The sequence below is a fragment of the Cyprinodon tularosa genome, unplaced genomic scaffold (genome assembly GCF_016077235.1).
Source record: "Cyprinodon tularosa strain WSP-4 unplaced genomic scaffold, ASM1607723v1 ctg8, whole genome shotgun sequence".
Classification (NCBI taxonomy): domain Eukaryota; kingdom Metazoa; phylum Chordata; class Actinopteri; order Cyprinodontiformes; family Cyprinodontidae; genus Cyprinodon; species Cyprinodon tularosa.
Genome location: NW_024039562.1, coordinates 154634 through 178910, shown reverse-complemented (window position 1 = coordinate 178910; position 24277 = coordinate 154634). Strand labels below are relative to the sequence as shown.

Genomic DNA, 24277 nt, shown 5'->3' with positions numbered 1-24277 from the left:
TTTTTCATTTTTAAATGTTATTGTAATCAGTGTGAACTCACTGAAAGCTGTTAAAGACTTTTGGATGCAGCTTCTGATGAAGTTAGTTCGTTATGCTTATAAAAAAAGTGTAAATTAGATAAATAAAATGAAAGATAAAAACGCAACTTGAAGTAAAGCTGGGGAGAAATTTGCAGCTGTTTACATTGACAAGAAAACTACATCTATCTCTGTTTTAGCAACAGAGAAATCGAAGCTTGAGCATTTCAACCAGAATGAGAAGTCGGTTTAGATGAATCAAAGTGGAGCCTAAGATATAAGAATGCTACATGAACTCCCAGGCATGGTGGTGAGTGCATCATGCTGAGGGACTGCTTCCTGCCAGTTTACATGAAAGTCGGTTGGAGACATGTATTTTAAATGTAAGTAGGTGTGTAATGTGTATATGAAGGGGTGGGTGTATGATTCTTACCTTAGAAAGAAAAGAGAAAAGATAATAATTGAAAATATGTATTCATCCAGTAAAATCTAGATTAACTCATGTGTTTCATAATGATTACTTATTGACAAAGAATGGTTTAAATCAATAAAGGGAAGTGGCAAATATTAACTCCATGCTTGTTTTTGTATTCAAATAATGGTCTTCTTCTAAAAACAGGCTTTAGTCCTTAATTATTATTTTGTTAAGGCATAAAAAGTCATGAAAATATTTTATTTAAATAAAGGAATATGTTCTATTTATCTATCAATATGTTTTTATTTCACTCAACCCTTTCTTTGAACATTTCATGTGTGACTTCTAAGGTGTGAGTTCAGCATTTAAATAATGACACAGGATTCAGGTTTTAACCTGAGTATTTATTGTTGCTCTTATTTTTTTTTTCAACTTTTACTATATATGTTTATTTATTTTTCACTGAGGGTGCCTGAATGGATGCTGCAAAAAACCCATCCGTTGACTTTTGCATAGGTCTTGTTTGTCACTTGATGACTTTTCCAAGGATGGGGAGCCAGTACATCACAAAAACCATGCAGAAATAGTGAAAAGGCACAGTCACCATAAATACCAGATACACCAAATTTCAAAGGTTTATAGATTTCACTTTTTTTTTTTTATGAATGAGGGAGGGTTGTACCTACTCAGCTGCAATAAGGGAAAATCCTCCCGAGTGTTTTTAAGCTGCCATTAGTTTTAGGGCACAACATGAAACAGGAAAAACACCTCCCAGACATTCATTGCCTTTTGTTTATAAACACCCATATTGTTAAACAACTTCTAATAGCTATATGGGAAAATACAAACATATCCATGTTTTTTTTTTTTATGCTGAGCATTTCATTTCATACATAGAAACTATTTCTCTTATGTCCATTTTTGTCTACATCCTGTAAAACATCTCTTATCCATTCACTATCGCTTTTCAAGACTTTCACACAAAGCGTGACACCCTTATAATAATCAAACACAACATACAGAAAACATGTTTCATTCTTAAATGATAAAAGGGATAATAAAATAAAAGATAATAAAACATTTCCAACTGCAGAGACATCTGTATTGATTTTGCAAACTTGAACACGTGATTTTTCATTATTGTTTCGTTTTTGTTAAGTTTTTTATTTTATTTTTGCAACCGAAGAACATAATCTACCTCCCAGGCACAGAAAAGTAAGACTTGGAATACTGTTGGTGGCCATAAAGGCATCACTTCATGTATGTGTGTGTGGGATCAATGCCTCATATGCTCTGCATTGTAGAGGATATAAATGATTACATCATAGTTATTTTTAAAGCAAAAAAAAAAAAAAAGGATTTAATAAATTTTTTTACTTGTGGGTGCACAGAGTTTATCATTCATAGGATCAAAGGAAACCAAAAAGTACATAAGAAAAAAAATCACTCATTCAAACAATCAGAAATGAGCCCACAGACAATCTTTCTCTTGAACACTCCAACAGAGATCTTTTCAAACCACCTCTTTGTTGCTGTGATGTCATCACCATTAACTCAGCAGGTGCTGTGTGACAATGCCCTCTGTAGGCCAAGGTTTGCCTATGGCACATTCACTGACTCAGTGCTGCTTTTGGGGGGTTATTCTGCGACCACTTCTGGCCTCACCGCCTCTCAGTTCCAACTGGACGGGATGTCGTGGACTCAAGTCTTGAGAGACTTTCACATCTATAAAGGAGAGCTGTAAATAATGTTCTTATATTTACAAGAGAAACTTTTTTTTATTATTATTTATGTTAGTATTTTCCCCCGTTTAGGAAAGCTGCTAGCATTGAGTGTGCCAGTACACCTTCTCACACTTTAGGATCCAAACAAAAAAGAAAAAAAAAATCACCAAAGTAAAATCGAAAAGTAAATCAGGAAAAAAAAAAGCTCACAGCACACTGCTAAAACTTTGACCCAAACAATATCTGACAGTGCAAACTTACATCCACGTTTTAAAATAATTTACAAACATCAGTATACACTTCAGCACCATTGTTTAATATTGTTGAATACATATCAGTAAGCCAGATCCTAAAAGAGGACTATGTTAGAGCTGGATGTGAAAGCGACATAACGGCGGGACATTTATGGAGCGGTTGCTGTAGAGATGTTGGCTTTGGATTTACTGATGGATGGCGTTTTACTCTATGACATACAGAAAGCTTCTCTTTCCTTTTACATGGTGCCTTACAAGGGAACTTATTCATGCTCCGTCACATCACCACCACAAACTTCAAGATATGTAATTGTAATTTTCTGACCACCGAAAGCTATAGCATGATTATAAAATGGAAGAAAAATCAAGGATGAATGTTTTGTTTTTATTATTATCATTATTAAAACCTTTGAAGAATGAGGCGTGTAAATAGTATTCCTCCAAAAATATTCAGAGCAACCATTTGTCTTTAGATGCCCTTTTATTAGTAAACAAAAAACCTATTTATATGCAATCTAATCTCTTTCTGATTACAGCCATTCTGTGTTTGCCTAAGAACTTGCTTAGAGAGCAGTAGTGAACAAACAGCACCATAGAGACCAAGGAACACAGCACACGGGTTGTGCTTTTGAAAAGTTTTAAACCAGGTTAAGTTATAAAGGAGTACCCCACTTTTAAAAAGTCATCTGGAGCACAGTTCACACCACCAATCCTAAAAAGGAAAGGTGTAGGAAAACTGCAAACTCCACCTCAATGTGAACATTTGAATAATGTTTTAGAATGAACCAGTCACAGACAAGACTTAATGAGTGAAAAACTGCAACAAGACGCTCACAGACACTCTGCAAAGCTTACTGAAAGGGAGATATTTTGCAGTGAAGAATGGGAGAAGATGGATGACGACATGCACCCCCAAGACTCAAAGGTGTAACGTCTACAAAAGCGAGTTCTATAGACGATTTAAGTGGACGAATTCAAACACAAATCTCCCTTGAAGATTTTAAACTTGTACAAGTTTCCATCCACTTCACAATTACACGCTACTTCTAGTTGGTCTCACTTAAAATTTCAACAAAAATCTTTGTGGCTTATGGTGGTAATGTGACAAAATTTCAAAAACGCCAAGCAGTCTGTGTCTTCCGCAGGGCACTGAGGATCTCTTCTATAAATATGCCAATAGTATAAATTCATAGCACATATTGCTTCTGGAAAAATTGGTTTGTTGACTTAAAATGCCTGATTTCTTTTTCCAACTGAGCAGAAACAGTTAAATTTGCTCTCTTGATAGAAATCATCCAGAAAGTTGGCGTATCTAAACTGCTTTTCACAGACAAACATGATGCTGACAAAACAAAATAAAGAGTCCCCTTCAATACCGAGTGACCTCACCATATCTTCCTTACCCTGTAACCCAAAGATTAGCCGTAAATGGAAGGATTCTTACCGGCTGCTCTAAGGGTTGACTCTCCCTTTTCTAAAATCCTGGTCTGAGAGATTATTTTACTCTTTAGTCTGTTTTGCACATTCTTTCACAATCTCCTACATGCTGTTGCATTCTGCACAAGGCAAAGAAGAGAGCTTGTTGTTTCCTCTGGTGAAACGCTTTTTTTAGTTAAGCAACTTTGCAAGGAAACCAACTTGAGCTTATTCTTCTATCCTTCTTGCATTTTTTCTACTGTGTTTTCTGAGTAAAACTAAAAGAATTAAAACCCTCATCCTTTTTTGTAGATTTGCAAACATACTGTCCAGTTGGGGTATAAAGAAAGTGGCTGTTTTGGTCTTTTTTTTATTCCATGTGATGACACCACAGTTGTATATTTTTTGGGTGAGTCATATGTTTTTAAAATGTTAAAGAAAATGAATACAACTCAACTATTGCTATTCTCCAAGTGTTAATATAACTACATGTAGCTCGAAAAATTACTCTTTTATTTTTTTCTTATTCTGGTGGACAATAAGGGGGCTGTTATTATGGTCTGTAAAGGTCTACATTAAGAAGGTGCAGGCTGGGTGAAAATGGAGTCAGTTTGTGCTGAAACAAACAGACTCCCTAGACCTCTTTAGAAACGTAAAAACTGACATTATTAGTGAAAATGGAAGCTGACAATGCTGTGGGTGGACATGTTTAACTATGTTTGACTCTGCACTATGAATGCCCCCAGAGTAAATGAAGCCCCCCTCTCATTTTTGATGTTGAGCTTAGTGACAGAAGTTACGCTTGCTGGGCTGGTGAAGGTAGGTGTTTCTTGCGTGTGAAGCATGACGAGGGACCTGCTCCCTCACACGGTTCTGTCGCTGAATGTGGCTGCGGCTCAGGTGGCGCCGCTCCATGCGAGCTTTGTAACGCTGGACCCTGGCCACCTGGGTGACCTTGGCCAAAGCCCCAGCCTGTGCAGCTGCTCCACGACTCACCCTGGTGGGCATGGTGCCACGTGTAGCAGGGGGAGCTGCTGGTTCAGTCACTCTGCTGCAAATAAGAGTGAAAAAAAAGATGGATTTCTGTTAGCTACTAAAGCACTGGAAGGTTGTAGTGTGGATATAAAAAATATCTTACCTGGCACTGCTCGCTAGGCTGACTATGCTCTCCTCCCCAACCACAGACAGGTTGCTGCTGGAGAGCATGGACATGTTGTTGGGGGAAACGTAAACCGACATGCTGGGATGTTCTATGAGCAGGTCCTCCATGGGGCTGGTCTCCGCCGTGGCTCCTTCTGCAGTGAAACAGGGGGGAGGGGTGACAAACCAGCTCTCATCCATGCAGCCTCTCTCTGAGCCTGACCTACTGCCCCCACAATCGCTCCCAGAGCCTGGAGATATTGACGGGGTGGAGGAGGGCGTGGACAGTCTGGCCCGTCTCGGTAGACTCACAGGCGTGGTGGCACCTAAATGTGGTGGACTAGCGCTGGGACAAGACAGGGCCTCCGATGGGACTGCTGGACCCCGTGTCTGTCCTTTATGTGGTCTACGACGCTTATGAGGCAGATGGGGTGTGGAGGCTGGGCAATCAGTACTTCTTTGTGTGTTTCGGTGATCTGATAGTTTACTCTGAGGTAAGGCTTGCGCAGTGTGTGGGGTTCCCATCTCATCCTCTACCTGCATCATGCTGTCACAGTCTTTTAAGCACAGATGAGATCAAGAAAGGGAAGGCCAATAAAGGCAGGAGAAGGATTCCCCCCAGAAAAATATTTTCCAGATGTGGCAAAAAATTTTAAAAAGGCCATGCGGGACATGGAGCAAAAGTTTTAGAGGGACCACATACGCACGCGCACACATACCGATGTGGAAAGGGAACACAAAACATAAAGGAGTCACAGTGTTAGTTTTGCCGACCCTCTAAAGGTTGTGATCATTCAGAGAAGTTGTGTTTTGACTCTGCTGAGATGTGCTTTTGATGTTCATATAGCCTCTTCGCTGTTTTGTACCACCATTTCATCCTAGCATTTGCCAAGTTCATACTAAAATGGTGAACCACTGAACAGTTGATTTTTCTTATTAGTTAACTGTTTTAGTTATGGGACAGATAATTTTGAAAATGCTCAAACCTAAGCTATGTGTAATTTCCAACTTTTCTCAAGTCCAAACAGATAAAAGAAATACATTTGAACACAAATTACCAGAGAAATACATCAATGATGAATAAAAGATTAAAAAAGTGAATGATAGATGAACAATTTCCTTTATTAGCATTTTTATTACGTACTATGAAAGTATACATTATTCACATCTTGATACCCTATTTGGGTGACTTGATTAAAACCTCTGATCAAATTAGAATAACTGTAAATTGAAATCAGTCATTAGGGACAAGTAAACACGCTTCTTCTGGAAACAAAACATTGCCATGGTGGGTATAAATTGATGCATGGTTGGTACAAAACATCATGTGTTAGATGGTTTCTATTTTGCACCTAATAGGTCAACTATAAAATGACCAAAGCATGAAATAACAACTTGACAAAATATGTCTGATATGTTATTGGTTCCTGTAAAGGCACCAAAGCTTTTTTCCAAGAAGCAATTTTAGTCAAAATCTCAGTGTGAACAAAATGGCAGAAGCTGAATGGTCCTGGGCTTTTAATCAACTGATAGACATTTTTGTTACGTTGGCCGTTTGCAGGTATACCATGCCCAGACTGATTCTACACCCGACTCCACCATCCCCATTTACCTTTCACATTTCAATCACACGGCACAAAGAAAACAGAAAACGCTAGAGTTTCTCACTTTACAACACACAACTTAAACATCCCATCAGGCATAACATTATGACCACCACCTTAATATTGTGGTTGTTCCTGAATTTGGCGTTGGTCTCCAGTAGCAACTTATTGGCAGCCGATCCTTTAGGCACTAAAATATTTGATGGATCAGACTTTTGAATCCACCGATGCTCAGTCTGATTCAGATAATTCCAAGGCCAAGTTTACATCCCAGACTAGTTATCCTCAAACTATTTCTTGATCATTTCTGCTTTGTTGGAGGAAGTCTAATTTTGCTGAAAGAGAAGCCCACTGTTTCCACTTTAACTGGTGTTTAGTTATGTTGCTCCAAGAATTCCAAAGGCAGTTGGTGATGAACAGGAATTTGCACCAACATCCATAAACTTTCCCGTTGCTGGTTTACCGTTTTTGATTTTTCTGCAATATAGGGGCACACTGTCGATAAATGGTCTGCTTTTTAACATTTGTCATATATATAGTGCGCATTTCATTTTCTTGCTTCCTCCACTTGATAGCCTTGTGTTTGAATTCTGCCATGTAATTGTGTTTCTTGCCAGTTTGGGGTCCTTATACACACAGTGATATTACGGTGAAGCACAGCATGTATTACTCCACACTCCGCTTGACTGCTGTAGCCTCAAGTGCTGTGGCTTTGTAGTTTACCAAAGTCCTACTAAAACATTTTGACCACACAAAATCACACTGAGATCAGTAAGCACAACCCAAATTAATACATGTATAAGGCATTGTTTTTATAGAAAATGTAAGGTTTTTAAATGCACCTTATAGTGCAGAAAATACAGTTTTCCTTCCTTCCTCTAACACCTATAATTAATTCTGACACCTGCAGACCAGGAGCCCCAATTAAAAGCTGGAGATTTTTTTTTACCCCTGCTGTCTATCAGAAATAGTCTAGATCAAATTCTGGCATTTTCCCACCATAATCATGTATTATTTAGTGCTAATTTCTTTTAAGTGGTCATAATTTTATGCCAGATGGTTGTATTTTTTTTCTGAGTTTTTGAAATGAAATGACACCGAATGGCTGAGTCTATGACTTACCGGGCAGGTTGACGAGCATCCAGCCCTCCTCGTCGGCCTCGGTGACACATGGATTGGGTCCCTTCAGATCAGCTGCCACCTCTTCCACCTCCCCAAACAACAAGTTGCTCAGACGCTGAAACATTGCTGCTTGTATTGTCAAGTGTTGCTGTCTGGGATGTGCTATGAGCTCTCCAAAAAGAAATAATATGCAATAGCTGCCTTTTCTGTTTTATTTCTATCGGTGTAATAGCGGTTTTGTAATGCTGATCTTCTGCCTGAAGTTCTTGTTTCCACTTAAGCCCTGTGCTTGATCTTGAATTTGACAAATCAAAGCGGGAGGGACTTCAGTAGTGCAAATGTAAGGTTTCACTTGGTTTGGAACAAAGGCCTGAGGAGACAGAGAAGAAAAAAATACAAATATCATTACGCTTGATACGAATGGATTCTTAGTGCCTTTAATAAAAATAAAGTGTTGTTGTTGTTTAGTGCTTATGCTTATTTTTTCACCAGGGGCGTTAGTTGGCCACATACAGAAATTATTTGATTTAATCCAAGTAGAAAAAAAACCCCTCCAAGAGCATTAATAAAATTATACATCATCCTTTTAAATATAATTTGGGAAAATTAACTTTAAACATAACTAGCTGAATATACATTAAAAGGTTTCGAGGAATTCAAACTAAAAAAGTCACCTTTTGCCTCCATTACAGAATAAACAATCAACCAGGTCAGATACTGATTTTGACAACTTTGTCATCTTTATATAACTCAATTTCAAGTTTGTTTAGATATAAAATTTTCTAATACAAGCTTTAGAATGTATATCAAATTTTGTAGGGCATATGCTTAAGCCATATACTGTGATGTGCATCACAGACCTGTGAAGAAAACATGAAGGAGAGTGATTTATGAGCATAGAAATTATTTATTAAGCAAAGAACATAAGGACAATGGCAAAAGCTCCCTTCCCCCCTGCAGACCTGGATAACCAATCAGCAGAGTTTCAGGACAGATGGACAAGCCAGAAGAGAAGAAGATGAAAGAAGGTAATACAAAAGAGACTCTTGCAACAACAAGCACACTGACTGTGCAGGATTTTGATTGCAAAAAAAGACCAAACATTTTGGAACCAAATGCTGTGGCAAAGAGCCAGCGCCTGACCTACAATTGAACAAAGATGATGTAATATTAGGCAATGTTTAAACAGTTTGCCATGTCACCCTCTATACGTCCAAAGGTCATATTTTATGTACTTAAACTGCTTGACTTTAGGTGAAACAGTTACCACACCCAGTCTCCCTGCAGACCACTGACACATGGACAAACTGTTTACAAATCTGGGGTCATTTGATACAATACAGTATATTACTGCTGGGAAATTCTTCAATAGTTTATAGTTGTGAGGATTATAAGCTACATGCACTAATAATTATTTATTAAATAATAAAGCTGACTGTGGATAGATGGAAATGCATGGTTGCAAGCTGGGATCATTTGCCTGTTTTGTATATATATATATATATATATATATATATATATATATATATATATATATATATATATATATATATATATATATATATATATATATATATATATATATATATATATATATATATATATATATATATATATATATATATATATATATATATATATATATATATATACATATATATATATACATATATATATATATATATATATATATATACATATATATATATACATATATATATATATATATATATATATGAATATATGATGAAAACAGTCATTTTGTTTTCTATATCTGAAATGAGAATTACCAAATTATGGCTGAGGAGTGAAAAAAGCAGTCTAAATACATGATTTCAGAACAAATTCATAAGATCCTGCAAACATGAAATACTCAAGAATGCTTAAAGCATATATGGAAAAAAAAAATGCTGCAAAAGAAAAAAGCTTTAATCACAGAAAATAGAGAGCAGCAAAATGGAAACATCCTGTAAAGCAGCAAGATATCCTTATATAGAAAACCTTTAACCATTCTGACTGTATGCGTTGTGAATCGCTATAAATAAATAAACTGATCGAATTGAGTTGAAACACAAAACGCGGGGCAGATACATACATGATGTTAGTGTCTAAACTGGATAATCCAGGTCTAGAATGTAAAAACCCTTTAAAATTGACCTTTATGTTATTCACTTGAAATATGTGGTTAGTACTCTATCTGTGCTTTGGAGCTGGAAATGCAAATGGTTGGAACTAATGTCTGTACAGGGTTTTTACTTTCTCGTCCTGGATTCTTGTCCCCTCGCTAAACCAAAAAACACATGTAAAGGAAAGTACTACCAGTATGAAAAAACCAGTTGAGAAAAGCTGCAAAATGATGCCCAGGTAAGGGAACTGCTCCAGACCACTAGGGGGAGACAGTCATCATCTCATATGGGAGTAGAACACAAACATAAATATAAATTGAAGCTGAACAAGGAAGTTTTACCTTAATTTGTCCTTGTGTTTATGATATGATTGATTACCTTATCCTCCCGTTTATGCCTTTAGTAATAGAATGGTCCCATATAAGTTGATGATTGTCTCCTCCTTTTGGTCTGGAGCACTTATGCTTTTCTTATCTTGCTTCTTTTTTTCTTTTCTTTTTTTTATATTTTCATCATTTCATTTTTTGCAAGTGTTTATGTGTTTGCAGCATTTATGTATTTTTGCAGGATTTTTCTACATTGATGCTCTTTATTTTCTGTGATTACGATATTGCTCTTTTGCAGCATCATTTTTTCTTTGCAGTTTTTTTGTGTCTGTTTAATGTGTTTGGCCAACACATTATAATATACATATAAACATACAGACTGTACCTTAAATGAAAAAATTTTTTAAAACAATTTCTTGTCCCACAATGGGGAAATTCAATCTCTGCATTTTAACTCATCCACTTGGGGAGCAGTGGGCTGCCATTGTGTGGCACTCTGGGAGCAACATGGGGTTAAGGGTTTTGCTCAGGAACCCAGAGTGCAGGCTGCAGGGATCGGACCAGGTACTTGCAACTTCAGAGAACAAGCACACTGCTATAACCACCAAGCCAACACTCCCCATGATGAGGATAGAGGTTTTTCACGATTCTTGTTTTCCAAATCCAATATGTCTGCAGCGCATTTGAAATTTTGTGATAGCTAATAGCAATTAACATAAACACTGAACACAAACACCGGCAATGTCTACTGGAACTGGTTAAATGTGGTTTTAACCTCAATGACCCCAAAAGTGTTTTGCAATTATGTAACATTGCAACATATAGGCATGGCTGGACATGTCTCTGATATGGGTGCTATTTATATAAAAGGCTTTGTGAAAAAAATTCGACACTGCTTTGAAATAAATGTTTTTTTGTTTTGTTTGCACAGTGCCAAGACTAGGTATATCATGTTTTTTTGCCTTTATTCTCTCTTTTTTTTTATTGAATGTCCTTCTTCAATTATGTGTATAATATTTCCCACCCAAATACAAACGGGTGCATGACTGGAACAAAATGTCCCATTAGAGAAAGCACTAAAATTAATAGGTATAAAAAAAAAAGTAGTGTAGGGGAAAATTACCAGCATCCATACCTACCTACCATGCATTGTGTTGCAAAATGCATGTATAAACAAAACATGTCTGAGTAGGACATCAACACTAGCTTTAGATCTGGGGCCCACATCCTCCTAAACCAGTTGCTGGCTTTATCTCTGGTCTAATATATATATATAGGGAGCAACAAAATCTGGATATTAAAATAGCCCATATATTTAAACAAGATTTACTAATAATAAATATCTGTAAATATTGCATTATTAAAATATATTCAAGTTAAGAGTATGTCTAGGTCCTAATAGGGAGGACCGCGATGGGCGGAGACAGAGGCATGACCAGAAAATGTAAACATAAATTGATTATTTGATCATTTTTTATTAAAATTGTTATTTCTCTAGGATTTCACTGAAGACTCCTAGATGATTTGCAGAGACGCATAATTTCTCTTTACCCCATGCAACACTAAATCTAGTTCTGAAAAGAGCATGAAATCTGTGTTTATCATTTTTGATGTTGGTATATTGATGTGTATAATTAACCACAAGAAATTAAAAAGTTTTGAATATTCCACTTGAGACTATTACTGCTGCCACCATCTGTATTAGAGGGGAAAAATGGTATGGGTGGCCACAGGGGTGGCTAATGATTGGGTAATGGTGGCCATGGCCACCCCTGGCCCCCCGTCTAGCTTCGCCCCAGTTAATAACCACAGTAATAAAAGGAGCAGCAGAAGTAGTAATGCTACTGATACATTTATAACAATATAAATACATTCTGACAATCAAATAATGAATATTATTATACGTATTAAGAAAAAGGAAACAGAGATAAATATCAATATTAGTTTATTTTTTTTCTAGGGTATAAAAGATAAAGTACATCATAAATGGTATGCTATTACGTGGAGTTTTGTAAAGAACCCCAAAATAGCTCAATATATATCTCCAACTTTAATTTTTTTTCAACAGCTTTTTTTATTTAGCTAATTGGGTAATGGTGGCCATGGCCACCCCTGGCCCCCCATCTACCTCCACCCCTGGGGCCCACATCCTCCTAAACCAGTTGCTGGCTTTATCCCTGGTCTATTATATATAGGGAGCGACAAAATCTGGTTATTAAATCATATATTCAAACAAGAATTACTGATAATAAATATCTGTAAATATTATTAAAATATATTCAAGTCAGTGTATGTCTAGGTCCTAGGAAGGAGGAGCGCGATGGGCGGAGAGCCGGAGAATGAAAACAAGAACACTGTGACGTAACGTTGCGTCACGGAAGCTGAAACAGAAGAGACTGCAGCCCATTTTTTTGCGTCCAAAGACGGAAAAAAATCGGTCTAAACAAGCCAACCTATCGACATGAACGATCGTGTATTTTTAAACATCTTCTACCGATTACATTCAGTCAGTATCTTTAGACTAAACTAAACTAAAACCTCTGGGTAAACTGTTTCCTGCTGAGAACTATGCTTATGTAAAGATTATGCTGCCAGCAGCAGTGGTATTTTTTTTCTTCAGGGAAGGTCGCAAATAGGCAAACACCCATGATGTTTTGAGGTAAATAAAATAGATCAAGCGTCGTTATGTAAACAGGACTCTGTGTGTGTGTGTGTGTGTGTGTGTGTGTGTGTGTGTGTGGGTGGGGGGGGGGGGGGGGTATTCAGGTTAAATATGATTTATCCGTATAAGCTCTACAGCTGAAGGGTCACAGCAATGACAGCTGTGCACTTGATCTGGCTCCTGGTAATAAACTATCATAGATCCATAATTACACTGAAATAATAAACAGGGAAAAAACAACCTAAAGGTTTCCCCGGCTGCAGAAAGGCCGACAAAAAAACGTCAACATCCGCCATCGACCTCACATCAGCATTTGGTGCAATTTGCAAAACAACGACTGAGCGTAAACCTCCAGTCAGGAAATCATCTTTTTTTGTTTGTTTTCTTCCGTTTTATATCAAAACTATACATATTTTTAAATTTTGATCTTTACATCTAATCTACCTCCGCATTATTCCATGTCTAATAATAGATCAGTTATAATACACCGCAGACAGAAATACCCCACCATATGGGTCACAAAGACAAAAATGACCACACTTAATGTTATATCATTATTCCTTGGGAGGCGGATAGGTTTCATAAATGCGCTAAAATCCGGATAACAAGAAGCTGGCTGGCAAATATGTTCCGCAATAGAGACAAAAGACTACAAATATATAAAATCTTAGGCTACTCACCCGCCTTTGAGTTCAAGTTGTAAACGAGGTGTGAAAACACAGTAGAAAGGACAGCTCTTAAAGCATAGCTTTAGATATAGCCTTTATGTGAGGTAGTTAAAACACTAATATACAAAAATAAAAAGGCTTTCTTCTCAGAAGAAGGGCTTCGTGTAAGAAATTTACACTGATGTTTCTTTTTTATTACATCTGCAGCGTCTTCCTCCTCTTTTCTTTTTTTCCCTTTGCTGCAGATTTTCCTGTTTATTGCTGCTTTCCAGCTGATCCTCGGATCAGTATGTAGAAACGTACAAAACAGCTGATTGTGAGATCACAACGTGTCAGGCCACGCCTTTTCCACACCCACTGAGAAGGGAAGCAGCCAATCAGAATATTACACCCGATAGGAGCTGAGACTCCTCTAGGCAACAGTGCTGGATGGGGGCTGGGCAGGATGAAGCTGTCAACCCCAACCCAGAAACAAGTGGTGACTGATCCCTGATCAGCTTCTACTGTCCAACATGTTTGTAGTTGGGATGCTGGGCTGGGGGAGGGGAAACTGATCCAGAGTCTGCTCAGCAGATGGCACACTGTTAAAAGTGTAATACAATAATTACCCCAAAAGTAAAAGTGTTTAACATTGAGACAGAATAAAAAATGCTTGAATTTACATTTAACTCAATATTTTATACATTCTTTTTTTCCTAATAACATGCAAATGTGTAGTGTCGAATTACCTATTCCTATTTGCATGTTCTTATCTTACACCACAGTGATCAAGCTTATCATTAACAGAAACAAATCGAAAAGCCATGGTGCAGAGTGCAGACAGCACAAAGGTTCTCTTTTTTATAATGGTACTTAAAATAAAATCCTCCTCTCTACAGCATCACTGGCATTCTGCTTAAAGGAGAGCTCCTAAATGTGCATTTCATCAGATTGTACAGCAGTCCTGTTGGGCTTTTAATGAATGCAGCATCTGAGTATCCAATGAGGTTTGGGGATTTTGGTTTTAAACCCCTGGTGGTGTTTTCTCCTTCCTGCAGCCTCCACTCTCTTTGTTACTGCTCTTCTACATTAGGCTAAGAGTAAATGCTCACATAGCCTCATGAATACACACTGTTGCCCCTTGAAGCAAAAAAAAAAAAAAAAAAAAGCAATAGGGTTTAAAGATTTTTGCAGTGCTTCCTATTGCAAACATGCATTCTCTCAGGATAGTCTGATTTCCACTAACTAGAATAATGCAACTATGTTAAATTATCTCTTTAAATAACTTTGGTAACCTGCACAGGATGTACTCCTACTTTCATGTAAGAGAGAAAGGAAGAAAAAGACACCAAGAAAAAAAAAAAAAATGGTTGGTTATATCTATAGTGGAAAAGGCTGAGCTGCCCAACAGGAACCATCAACAAGTCAAAGAACTAAACTGGAATCAAAGTAAGAAATCTAGCTAAGCACATCCTGTATGAAAAGCTTAAGAAATCTTTACTGTATATCTCTAATTTTCTTAAAAATAAAACACCACAAACTATTAAACATACAATTAGCATTAGGCTACATTTGTTCCTGCTATGCGCTGATGTTGCTCTGGACCCTAACACAGGCATGAGGGAGAAGAAACCTCATGGAATATTGGTAGATGAAGCAGCCAAAAAAAAAGAAAAAAAACAAACAAACAAACAAAGAAGGACACAAGAAAACAAAGTGCAAAGAATAGAAACAAGATACAGAATAAATAAAACTGTCAAAGTGAAACAGTGCAGCAGAGCTAATATGTGCCTCTGAAAATGACTAAAAGGAAAACAAGGTAAAAGTACATAATATTTATTTATTTATTTGAATAGGGACAATGCACATTAATGAACATCAGTATAAAAACAAATGTAAATATGCCGGATTATAGCTACAAAGCTAGTTTCCATTCGTAGTCCCTAGGCAGGCAAATACATAAGAAAGAACATAACATACAATACAAGCATCACAAGGAAATGTTAAGAGTTTAGTGGTTACATGACTGGTTTGTTTTCATCTGTAGTTTGAGTTGAGCTCTGAAGCTGATCAGTGTAGGGCTCTCCCGTATGTGTAGAGGAAGACTGTTCCAGATGTCAGTGGCTCTCACAGAGAGAGTGTTCTGACCAAAAGTTGTTCTTCTGTGAGGGACCTCATAGTCACCTCTGGAGGAGGCCCTGGTTCTCCGGCCACTTGAAGTCTTGTGTTTGAACAGAGTAGACATAGGAGGTGGGGCTAGTCCATGTAGAACTTTATAAATGAAGCATACATACTTAAAATTTATAAAATTTTCAAAATTTAAAAGATTGTACTTGTTTAAAATATTACATACATGGAAAGAATTAGGTTTTTGGTCAAACACTTTTAGAGATTTTTTGTACAGTGATTCAATTAATTTTAAATTGGTAACTGTGGTGAGAGACCAACTTGTGATGCAGTATTCAATGTGAGATAAAATCATTGAGTGGAGAACAATTCTAGCAGCACCAAGTGTTAAAAAAGACCTGATTTGCTTAAAATTTTTAAGGTTAAATTTGACAGTATTGGCAAGTTTTTTGATATGATTTTTAAAGGACAAAGTGGAATCAAGTATCACACCAAGGTACTTGAATTCTGTGACAAGTTGTAATTCTTCTCCTCTCAAGAATACTCCGGTTATTTATGTGAAAAAAACAGTTTATCTCATTAGGTAGCAGCTTGAAACTAAGAAAGGACCCGGAGGCTTAGAAATGAAGAAGAATGTATGGAACTGGAGAGGCAGAATGTCCAGAAAGGAACCTTATAGATGTAAAAAAACTAAACCAATAACTAATAATCAAACAGATTGGGATTAGTAGGATTTATATATATATATATATATCGTTAAAGAGAACACACAAACGCAACATTATTTTGAAACGTTACAAAAAAATTACAAAACAGAATGCAAGTTCAAGTCCTGGTAGTTTCTAAATAAACATGGATTTTCCTACTTTGAAATAAATAAAACTCAAGTGTTAAATTCATTATTTTAAAGCATGTACTAAGGTCTGCTGAAGCTGTCGGCTGCCATTATTAATTTATTTATACTTTGCACCAAGAGTTGCATTAACTATCAAAACTGTCTCAAGTCCCTTTGTAGATCAAGCTGTTTTCCCTCAATAATGTTGAGGGATAAAAAGGCTCCAAGGCTTCAAAGCTCAAACCTGTGTTGTATTTATACATTACAGAATGCATAACAGGAAACTATTTAAAATAGGATTTTCCAGGCTCTTTCCTATTGGCAACCACATTCTGTGATGACATTGTGTTTTATAATATAAAACCACGCTAGAAAAAAAAAAAAAAAAAAAAAATTGGATGCATCTTTTGCATTTCAGCTATTTTAAAAAAATATGCAGCACAATATCCAAAAATATACCGATTGTGAAGTAAAAAGACTAACATAAGAATGAACGGGTCAAACGGGTCTTTGCCAAGCCTGTAAAGAAAGTGTGACTCATTGTATTGGATAATAAGTACTTTTGTGTTGTGTTGTACGCCAGGAAGTAACAAGAACGCAAACTCGACTGGAAGCTGCAGACACACATACAAAAACCAACACACCTCTCTGCAGATACCTGCTCTATGTGTCACAGATGTATGTATAGATAATAATAGAGCAGTTAGAAAAGCAGGGAGTATTTCTACTAAAGTCTAGGTGACAAGGCTCATACAACTACCAGGTGCCTGGTAACTCAAACATGCTGACACACAAAGAGAGAGAGAGAGGTATAATCACATCAACCCTGCAGTGATAATGACATCCAAACTCAACTGACAGACTGAACACAAACATTCACCAAGAACAGTATGTGCATCAGTGCCCAGTGGTAGTGCTCTCGTGTTAATCAAGACGACACACAGCCCCGGTAGCACTTGTTCTGACATGTCCTTACAGCGTATTTTTATGAGTATTTATGAAAAAAATGTCAAAAAAATGAAACAGAGCGGACATGGTTGTAGCTACTTTTTCACAAATAACTGGAGCTGAAATAAGTTGATTTAAGACAAAAAAAACCATTGTTCCCCTTTGCTTCCTTTGCCATGTTCCTTAATCCGTCCTGGAGCTTTCACAGAAGTTCTCTGGCTTTCCAAGAATCCTGCAGTTTGGGGAACTCGGTCAAAGGTCACCACAGTGTTGTTCTTTCCTTTCTTTCTTTTTAAAGTGCTCAACGTGAAGGATGTGACATGCAGCCTCTTTTAAACAAGTCCAGGAACAAAGAATGAAGCTGATCAAAACTTTTAATTTTACTTATGGGAAGATCAAACGGCTGTAAGAGAGACACACTTAAAAATGTTTCCCCCTTACTTTCAAAGAGCTCATATGAGTTATTTACCTTCTCAAAATCACATTGTCTACCTGCATCATGCATGCAGTGCCTAATGCTGCTCTCTTATCTCCCCTAACCCCCCCCCCCCCCCCCCCCCCGCTGTCTGTTGATAAGAGAGCAGCCTCCAATGATAAGAGGTGTTCCCACCATACAACTGGTACTAATTTTATTACAGACACAGCACTGTGTGAAAGTATTTACACCCCCAGTCCCTCTTTACATTACTTCATATCAATTTCTTTACTCTTGATTTTATGTACAAAGTAGTCAATCATTGTATTATTTGGAAAAATAAAAACCTAATATGGTGCACATAGCGCCCCCTTCAGCTGCAATTACAGTGGTAAGACTTTCAGTGGATGTCTTTAACGTTTTCCTGGCCAAACTGATGGCGAGATGGAGAGGGGACCCACTAATTATATATATTGTATGAAATTGCGTTATATCAAACTGGTCCTATAGTCACTCTATTACAGATAGAGATATGTAACAAAAGTAATTTCGCCCTGGGATTATTAAAGTATTTCTGATTCTGATTCCTGGTTGATGGGACAGGTGTTGTGAATGAAACGGTGCCCAGCTTGAAAGAGCTCCTGTGTGTCGCTGAATGTGTGCATTGATGACTGAAAGACATCTTCTGCCTCCATTTATCTGGTTACTACAGTGTGTTGAATCCATGTTAATGTGGATTTAAAGACATTTCAATTAGTGGAAAAAAAATACAAGGGGGAATATAAAAAAAAAAGAAAAAAAAACCTATTTTAACCAAAACTTTTGCGACCCCCATGCTGTACCGATGTGGACCCCCTAGGGGTTGAGGACCCCCTGTTGAAGACCTCCTCTTTAGCTCATTCACAGACTGAAGGTTTTGGAGAACAGTTTGCAGTAATGCTGCGTAGAAAGTTTCCGTGGACAGATCCTGCCACAGATTCTCAGCTGGATTTAATCCTGAACTTTGGCAGGAAACCATCAGTGTGGTTATTGATTGTTATGTGCCCCCAGGCACATTATGATTTCTTTTCTTTGTTTTCTTATAACCTTTAATTGAAGGATCCTTTTGTTAATATATTTTAGGATTCTTTAGTCAATTAATTATGTTAATTTGCGGTGCTGTCGTCCGCCTATAAATAGGCTGGCCTTCAGCACGTTGGCGTGCCGTGGTTCCTTGCGCGCTCGTTGCGCGTTCTTTTTTTTCCTACCTCGTTTGGGACGCCGTTTTCCACCTGTTCCTTTTGGTTCCAGCGTGCGCGGTGCGCACTTGTCTTCCTGCTGCGGCCTGCAGCGGATGATCCAGCTTGCCATGCGGTATTTTTGTTAACCGTTTTCTTTCTTACTTTTTTCTTGAGTTTTTGGCCTGGCGGGACCGGTAGTCCTGTTTTCGATTTTTCTTTCCTTAGGATATTTTTTTGGTCTTTAGTCCTGTAACAGTAGGGGCTTCGACGGCCCTGTATAGGGTTGGCCCCCTGCTGTACCGTTTTGTTCTGTTTGGCCGGCCTGCCAGGTCCAACTTTCTGTTGACACTTTGGGCTTTTTTTGTCCTCCAGAAATGTTGTGTCCTTTGTGGACATAACATATTTTTGGGGGCTTGTCAAAGCAATTGGGCTTTTTTTGTCCTCCAGAAATGTTGTGTCCTTTGTGGACATAACATATTTTTGGGGGCTTGTCAAAACTAATCGTGCCTTTCGTCTCCCCTATTATGTTGTGTCCTTGGTGGACGTGACATATTTTTGGGGGCTTGTTTAAACAAAGTGTGCTTTTGGAGACAGGTCGTGTCCTTCGGTTGGTTTTTGTTTGTTGGCGGGCTTGTGTGTGTTTTTGCGCAGCTGACACGCGTTGCGCTGATTAATTAGTGCATTCGGTTCTAGTGGTGCTGTAACTTTGTTTGTGCAGAGGTGTTCCTGATTTCGTGTGGCTTGATTCCAGTGGTAAACATGGAATTTAATCTGGATGAGTTTGTTCCAGGGCCCACGTTGGACACTTTGCATAAATGCACAAAGGATCGGTTGCTGGTACTGGACGTGCGCACGCTCTGCTTAACTCTATCGGTTGTGTTTCCAGTGAACGAGATGACGCAGGTGTCGGGGCATCTGCAGATGCACGGGAAGCCAAGCATTTTGGGGTTATTGTGGATTGGACGATTTGGCTCTGGTGTTTTGTTTTTTTTGCAGCTTTGTATGTGTGCTTGACAGTTTGTGTGGCTAGATTCCGGGGGGGTGGACATGCAGTCTGATCTGGATGAGTTTGCTCGAGAGCCTACATTGGATGGAGTGTTCCTGTTTAGTTTGGCTAGATCTCGAGGAGCCACTTTATATGTCTTTTGGTAGTGCACGAAGGATATTTTTCCTGCTGCAGTTTTAACACAGGGTCTTGATGAATCGCCATAGAATGCCTCACTTGCAGCTAATCCGTGTCGTTTAGTGGAACTTCGTTTCGAATTCAGACAGCTGGCTTTGATGGAAGAGGCTGTTTTTGGTAGAACGCAGACTGGAGTTGGTGGAGCGGCTGTGTTTGCGCGCTCGGTGGCATTGAGAGCGCATTGAATTATGTCTTGATGTGAAAGCTTTTAACACTTTTTTTTTCTTGAAGGAAGAGGGGACAGCGTAGTGACCGACGCACTCTCCTGATTCTAGTCCCGCTTTCCTTTTAACGTGTTTTTATTGTAAGAAGAGGGGACAATGTAGTGGCCGACGCACACTCGAGACGGTTGTCCCGCTTTCCTTTTTTTTTTTTTTTTTTTTTCCTCTGAATGGGTTGAGCTTTGCTTCGGAGTCTTTGGGTGGGGGTGTTATGTGCCCCCAGGCACATTATGATTTCTTTTCTTTGTTTTCTTATAACCTTTAATTGAAGGATCCTTTTGTTAATATATTTTAGGATTCTTTAGTCAATTAATTATGTTAATTTGCGGTGCTGTCGTCCGCCTATAAATAGGCTGGCCTTCAGCAAGTTGGCGTGCCGTGGTTCCTTGCGCGCTCGTTGCGCGTTCTTTTTTTTCCTACCTCGTTTGGGACGCCGTTTTCCACCTGTTCCTTTTGGTTCCAGCGTGCGCGGTGCGCACTTGTCTTCCTGCTGCGGCCTGCAGCGGATGATCCAGCTTGCCATGCGGTATTTTTGTTAACTGTTTTCTTTCTTACTTTTTTCTTGAGTTTTTGGCCTGGCGGGACCGGTAGTCCTGTTTTCGATTTTTCTTTCCTTAGGATATTTTTTGGGTCTTTAGTCCGGTAACAGTAGGGGCTTCGACGGCCCTGTATAGGGTTGGCCCCCTGCTGTACCGTTTTGTTCTGTTTGGCCGGCCTGCCAGGTCCAACTTTCTGTTGACACTTTGGGTTTTTTTTTTTACTTTTGGGGCACGGGATTTGAGGGCCTTTTTCTTACTCTTCTCTTCGCAGGACATCAGAAGAAGCTGATCCAGAAGAACTAATTGAAGAGAAGTGATAAAATAAATAATAACTTTTGAACCCTCATTTGTTGTCTCGTGTCCTCAAATATGTTGTGTCCTTAGCGGGACGTAACATTGCTCAGAATCATTTCATTGCAGCATTGTATGTTCAAGTTTGTTGTTCCTGCTGAAACCTTTCCTCCACAGGGGCGGAGCTAGATGGGGGGCCAGGGGCAATCATTGGCCACCCCTGTGGCCACCCCTACCATTTATTTCCCTCTAATACAGATGGTGGCAAGAGTAATAATCTCAAGTGGAATATTCAAAACATTTACATTTTTCATATATTAACAAATTACTTGACAACAAACACTGTGGTTAATTATGCACATCAATATACTAACGTTAAAAAGGATAAATACAGAATTCAAGCAGAAATAGATTTTGTGTTTTGTGGGGTAAGGAGAAAATGTCTCTGCAAGTCATCTAAGAGTCTTCAGTGAAATCACAGATAAATAACTATTTTAATAAAAATGTATGTTTTATGCATAATTATTATTGATAAATGTAGGTAAGTAATGACGATGGAAAAGATTTACGCCCCAGATCTCAAAACTGAAAGAATTTTATCAACTATACCTTTTATGTAGAAAGCACAGATGTTTGAATATATTCATCTATTTGTTAGCAAAGGCTGTGGGAAAGAATAGTTTGTCTTTATTTAGAAAATATGGATGTTTTGGAACAGTGTAGATTGACCGTGAGGTTTTGGTGCCTATCTACTTTCAGCCACCCCTCAGTCTACATTGGTTATTGCCTGGCCACCCTTATTAAAACTTTCTGGCCAAGCTTCTGTTCCTCCAATTTAATTTCTTTTGCAAAATTTTACAGGTTTCTTCCAGGATCAGTACGCAATCTAATCGGCTTCTATTTCTGCTGACAGAAAGCCGACCTAAAGCATCATGTTCCACTGTGGGAGTGGTGTATTTAGAGTGATGTGCCTTGTTAGATTCCTTGTCACATTGTACATTTCGTGGTGCCAAAAGTTCTGTTTATGTGTCATTTAACCAGAGCATCTTCCTCTGCATGTCTGCAGTGTGCCATGGAGGGCTTCGATTGGGCCACATTTCCTCTTAAGCCTCTTATCATTTCCCCTCAACAGCTGCTTTTCTTTTTGCTGCATTTCTCTAAAGCTCAGGTTTGTGATGTGCATAACTTCTAGAAGTGATATATTCCCCCTGAGCTGGGTGCTCAATTATTCACCAAGCTTTAGTGGAGGATCCAGAGCAGTGGCAGTTCTGAATACACATCCTGAGACAGAGGAAGTTATTAGAATAGATTTAGGAGAGGATTTTAAGCCCCAGCCCAAACCCTGACCCATTCCTTCTCATACAGTCTGCGGCCTTAGATAACTAATTTCCCTGCTTGTCTCATGTTGCATGTAGCCTGCCTGTACTTGCAACCCTTTACAATCCCTAGATAACCCTGCTATGATGATACTCCTCAGCAGGCACAGCCTGATTGCACCATTTAATCCTAATTTACACAACAGGAGCACATTTTATAGATGTTTGTTTTTTGTGAGGCTGCTCCTTGTTCCCGATTCCATTAAAAACCTACATCAGATGGATGTTTCCCTACAAGGCCAGAGCTAGAAGGGTCTGGAGACAGTGTCCTTGGCAAAGAGTGCATACTCAACGATAAACATGAGTGAGAACAGTCTGTGCTCACCGGAGGGGGCAACGCTCCCCCTGCAGGGTATTACGAAACGTAGCCAAGAGAGCTATTTTAGATTATCCTAAGGATTATACTGTCACGAATGACATGATATGGCCCAAGGGCTACTTTTTAAATAAAAAAACATTTTAAGGAAGCATGTTCTGTCTGTACTTTCCCGCTGTTAGGTCATAATTTGATTTTCAGTCACCGTAGAACCAGGAGCTTCCTTGATAGAGACAGATGCTTCCAACGCTATCAGCGAGGTTAAAAATAGCGCATACATCAGATATGGTAGAAATCCAAAAATAGAGTATCCACTTTTTTAACGCACAATTTTAATTTATAGTCAATGAAAATACACAATAATGTGCACGGTAAGTATAACGAATACCTTATCTACCTCTCCTGTCAGTGTAAATCACACGTTCATAAACTGAATCTTTTACACGTCGTCCAACAAGGGGATGTAGCTCAGTGGTAGAGCGCATGCTTTGCATGTATGAGGCCCCGGGTTCAATCCCCGGCATCTCCACTTCTTTTTTCCCTCTATCGCGTATTTCGTTATTAAAAGATGTTTTTTAAAATACCAAAATGCAAATGCAATATACCCTGCACGAGCGTCCTGTATCTTGGAAGAAACAGTGGGAACTTGATTAATCCATATGTTCAATTAATTATGAACCGGCAATGGTATAGTATCACATTATTGACATTATAGATGAAAGTCCCTTAAATACAAAAGTTGCTGCAACTATGGTTTGATATCGTTTTAAAAATCCGTCTTTCTAATGAGAAAAGTCGCCTTTCAAAAGATTTTTTTCATATCTTTTCAAGATTTTCTTTAAAGCTCTTGTTTTTAATAAAATATTATTGACTCACCTCAACTGTTAACGTTTTTTTTTATTTTTTTTTGTCTGAATAAACGTCTGCATTGGATGCAAATGTCGTTGCATTATCTGCAAAAACACATCTCTTAATATATGATCAGAGTCTAAATGCATTGATAAAGTATTTTGTCGTTTTATTTGTTTTATTTTTATGGGTTGGTCAACTCGAATCGGCTGAGACAATTGAATAATAGATTTTGAATCCAGATATGTCCTTATGTCTAGAATTCCCTTATGGTATTAACCTTGGTGCTATTTTAAACTAGGGCAACGCAGTTCCAGTACTACTTATGACTACAAACAGGATTTATTCTTTGTCGCCCTCTTGTGGCCAAATGTAATATTATTAAGACATGATTATATTTTTCCAGCAGGTGGCGCCATTTCAGTTTAAAGGCAAGCTGGGCATTGACAGAAATAACTTCAGGGCATAGATCTCTCGGTTAAATTGACGGAATATAGTTTCTA

At 38.2% G+C, this 24277-nt stretch overlaps 1 protein-coding gene and 1 non-coding gene across 3 annotated transcripts; one reads left to right on the top strand and one right to left on the bottom strand.

Moving 5' to 3' along the window:
- Positions 1–3898: 3898 nt before the first annotated feature.
- LOC119774124 (tumor protein p53-inducible nuclear protein 2) lies at positions 3899–13784 on the bottom strand. Of its 2 annotated transcripts, none has more exons than XM_038271486.1 (4): positions 13488–13784; positions 7694–8063; positions 4966–5524; positions 3899–4878 (listed from the first exon to the last, which is right to left on the bottom strand). In XM_038271486.1, the coding sequence occupies exons 2-4, from the start codon at positions 7815–7817 to the stop codon at positions 4611–4613; spliced, it is 951 nt and encodes a 316-aa protein (XP_038127414.1). In that variant the 5' UTR covers positions 7818–8063; positions 13488–13784; the 3' UTR covers positions 3899–4610. The 2 variants fall into 2 exon arrangements, with proteins under 2 accessions (XP_038127414.1, XP_038127416.1); XM_038271488.1 differs by having other exon boundaries at positions 4966–5122; positions 13488–13778.
- Positions 13785–23382: 9598 nt separating this feature from the next.
- On the top strand, positions 23383–23454 carry trnaa-ugc. Its single transcript has one exon. It is a non-coding gene; the product is annotated as a tRNA-Ala (tRNA).
- The last annotated feature ends 823 nt before the right edge of the window (positions 23455–24277 follow it).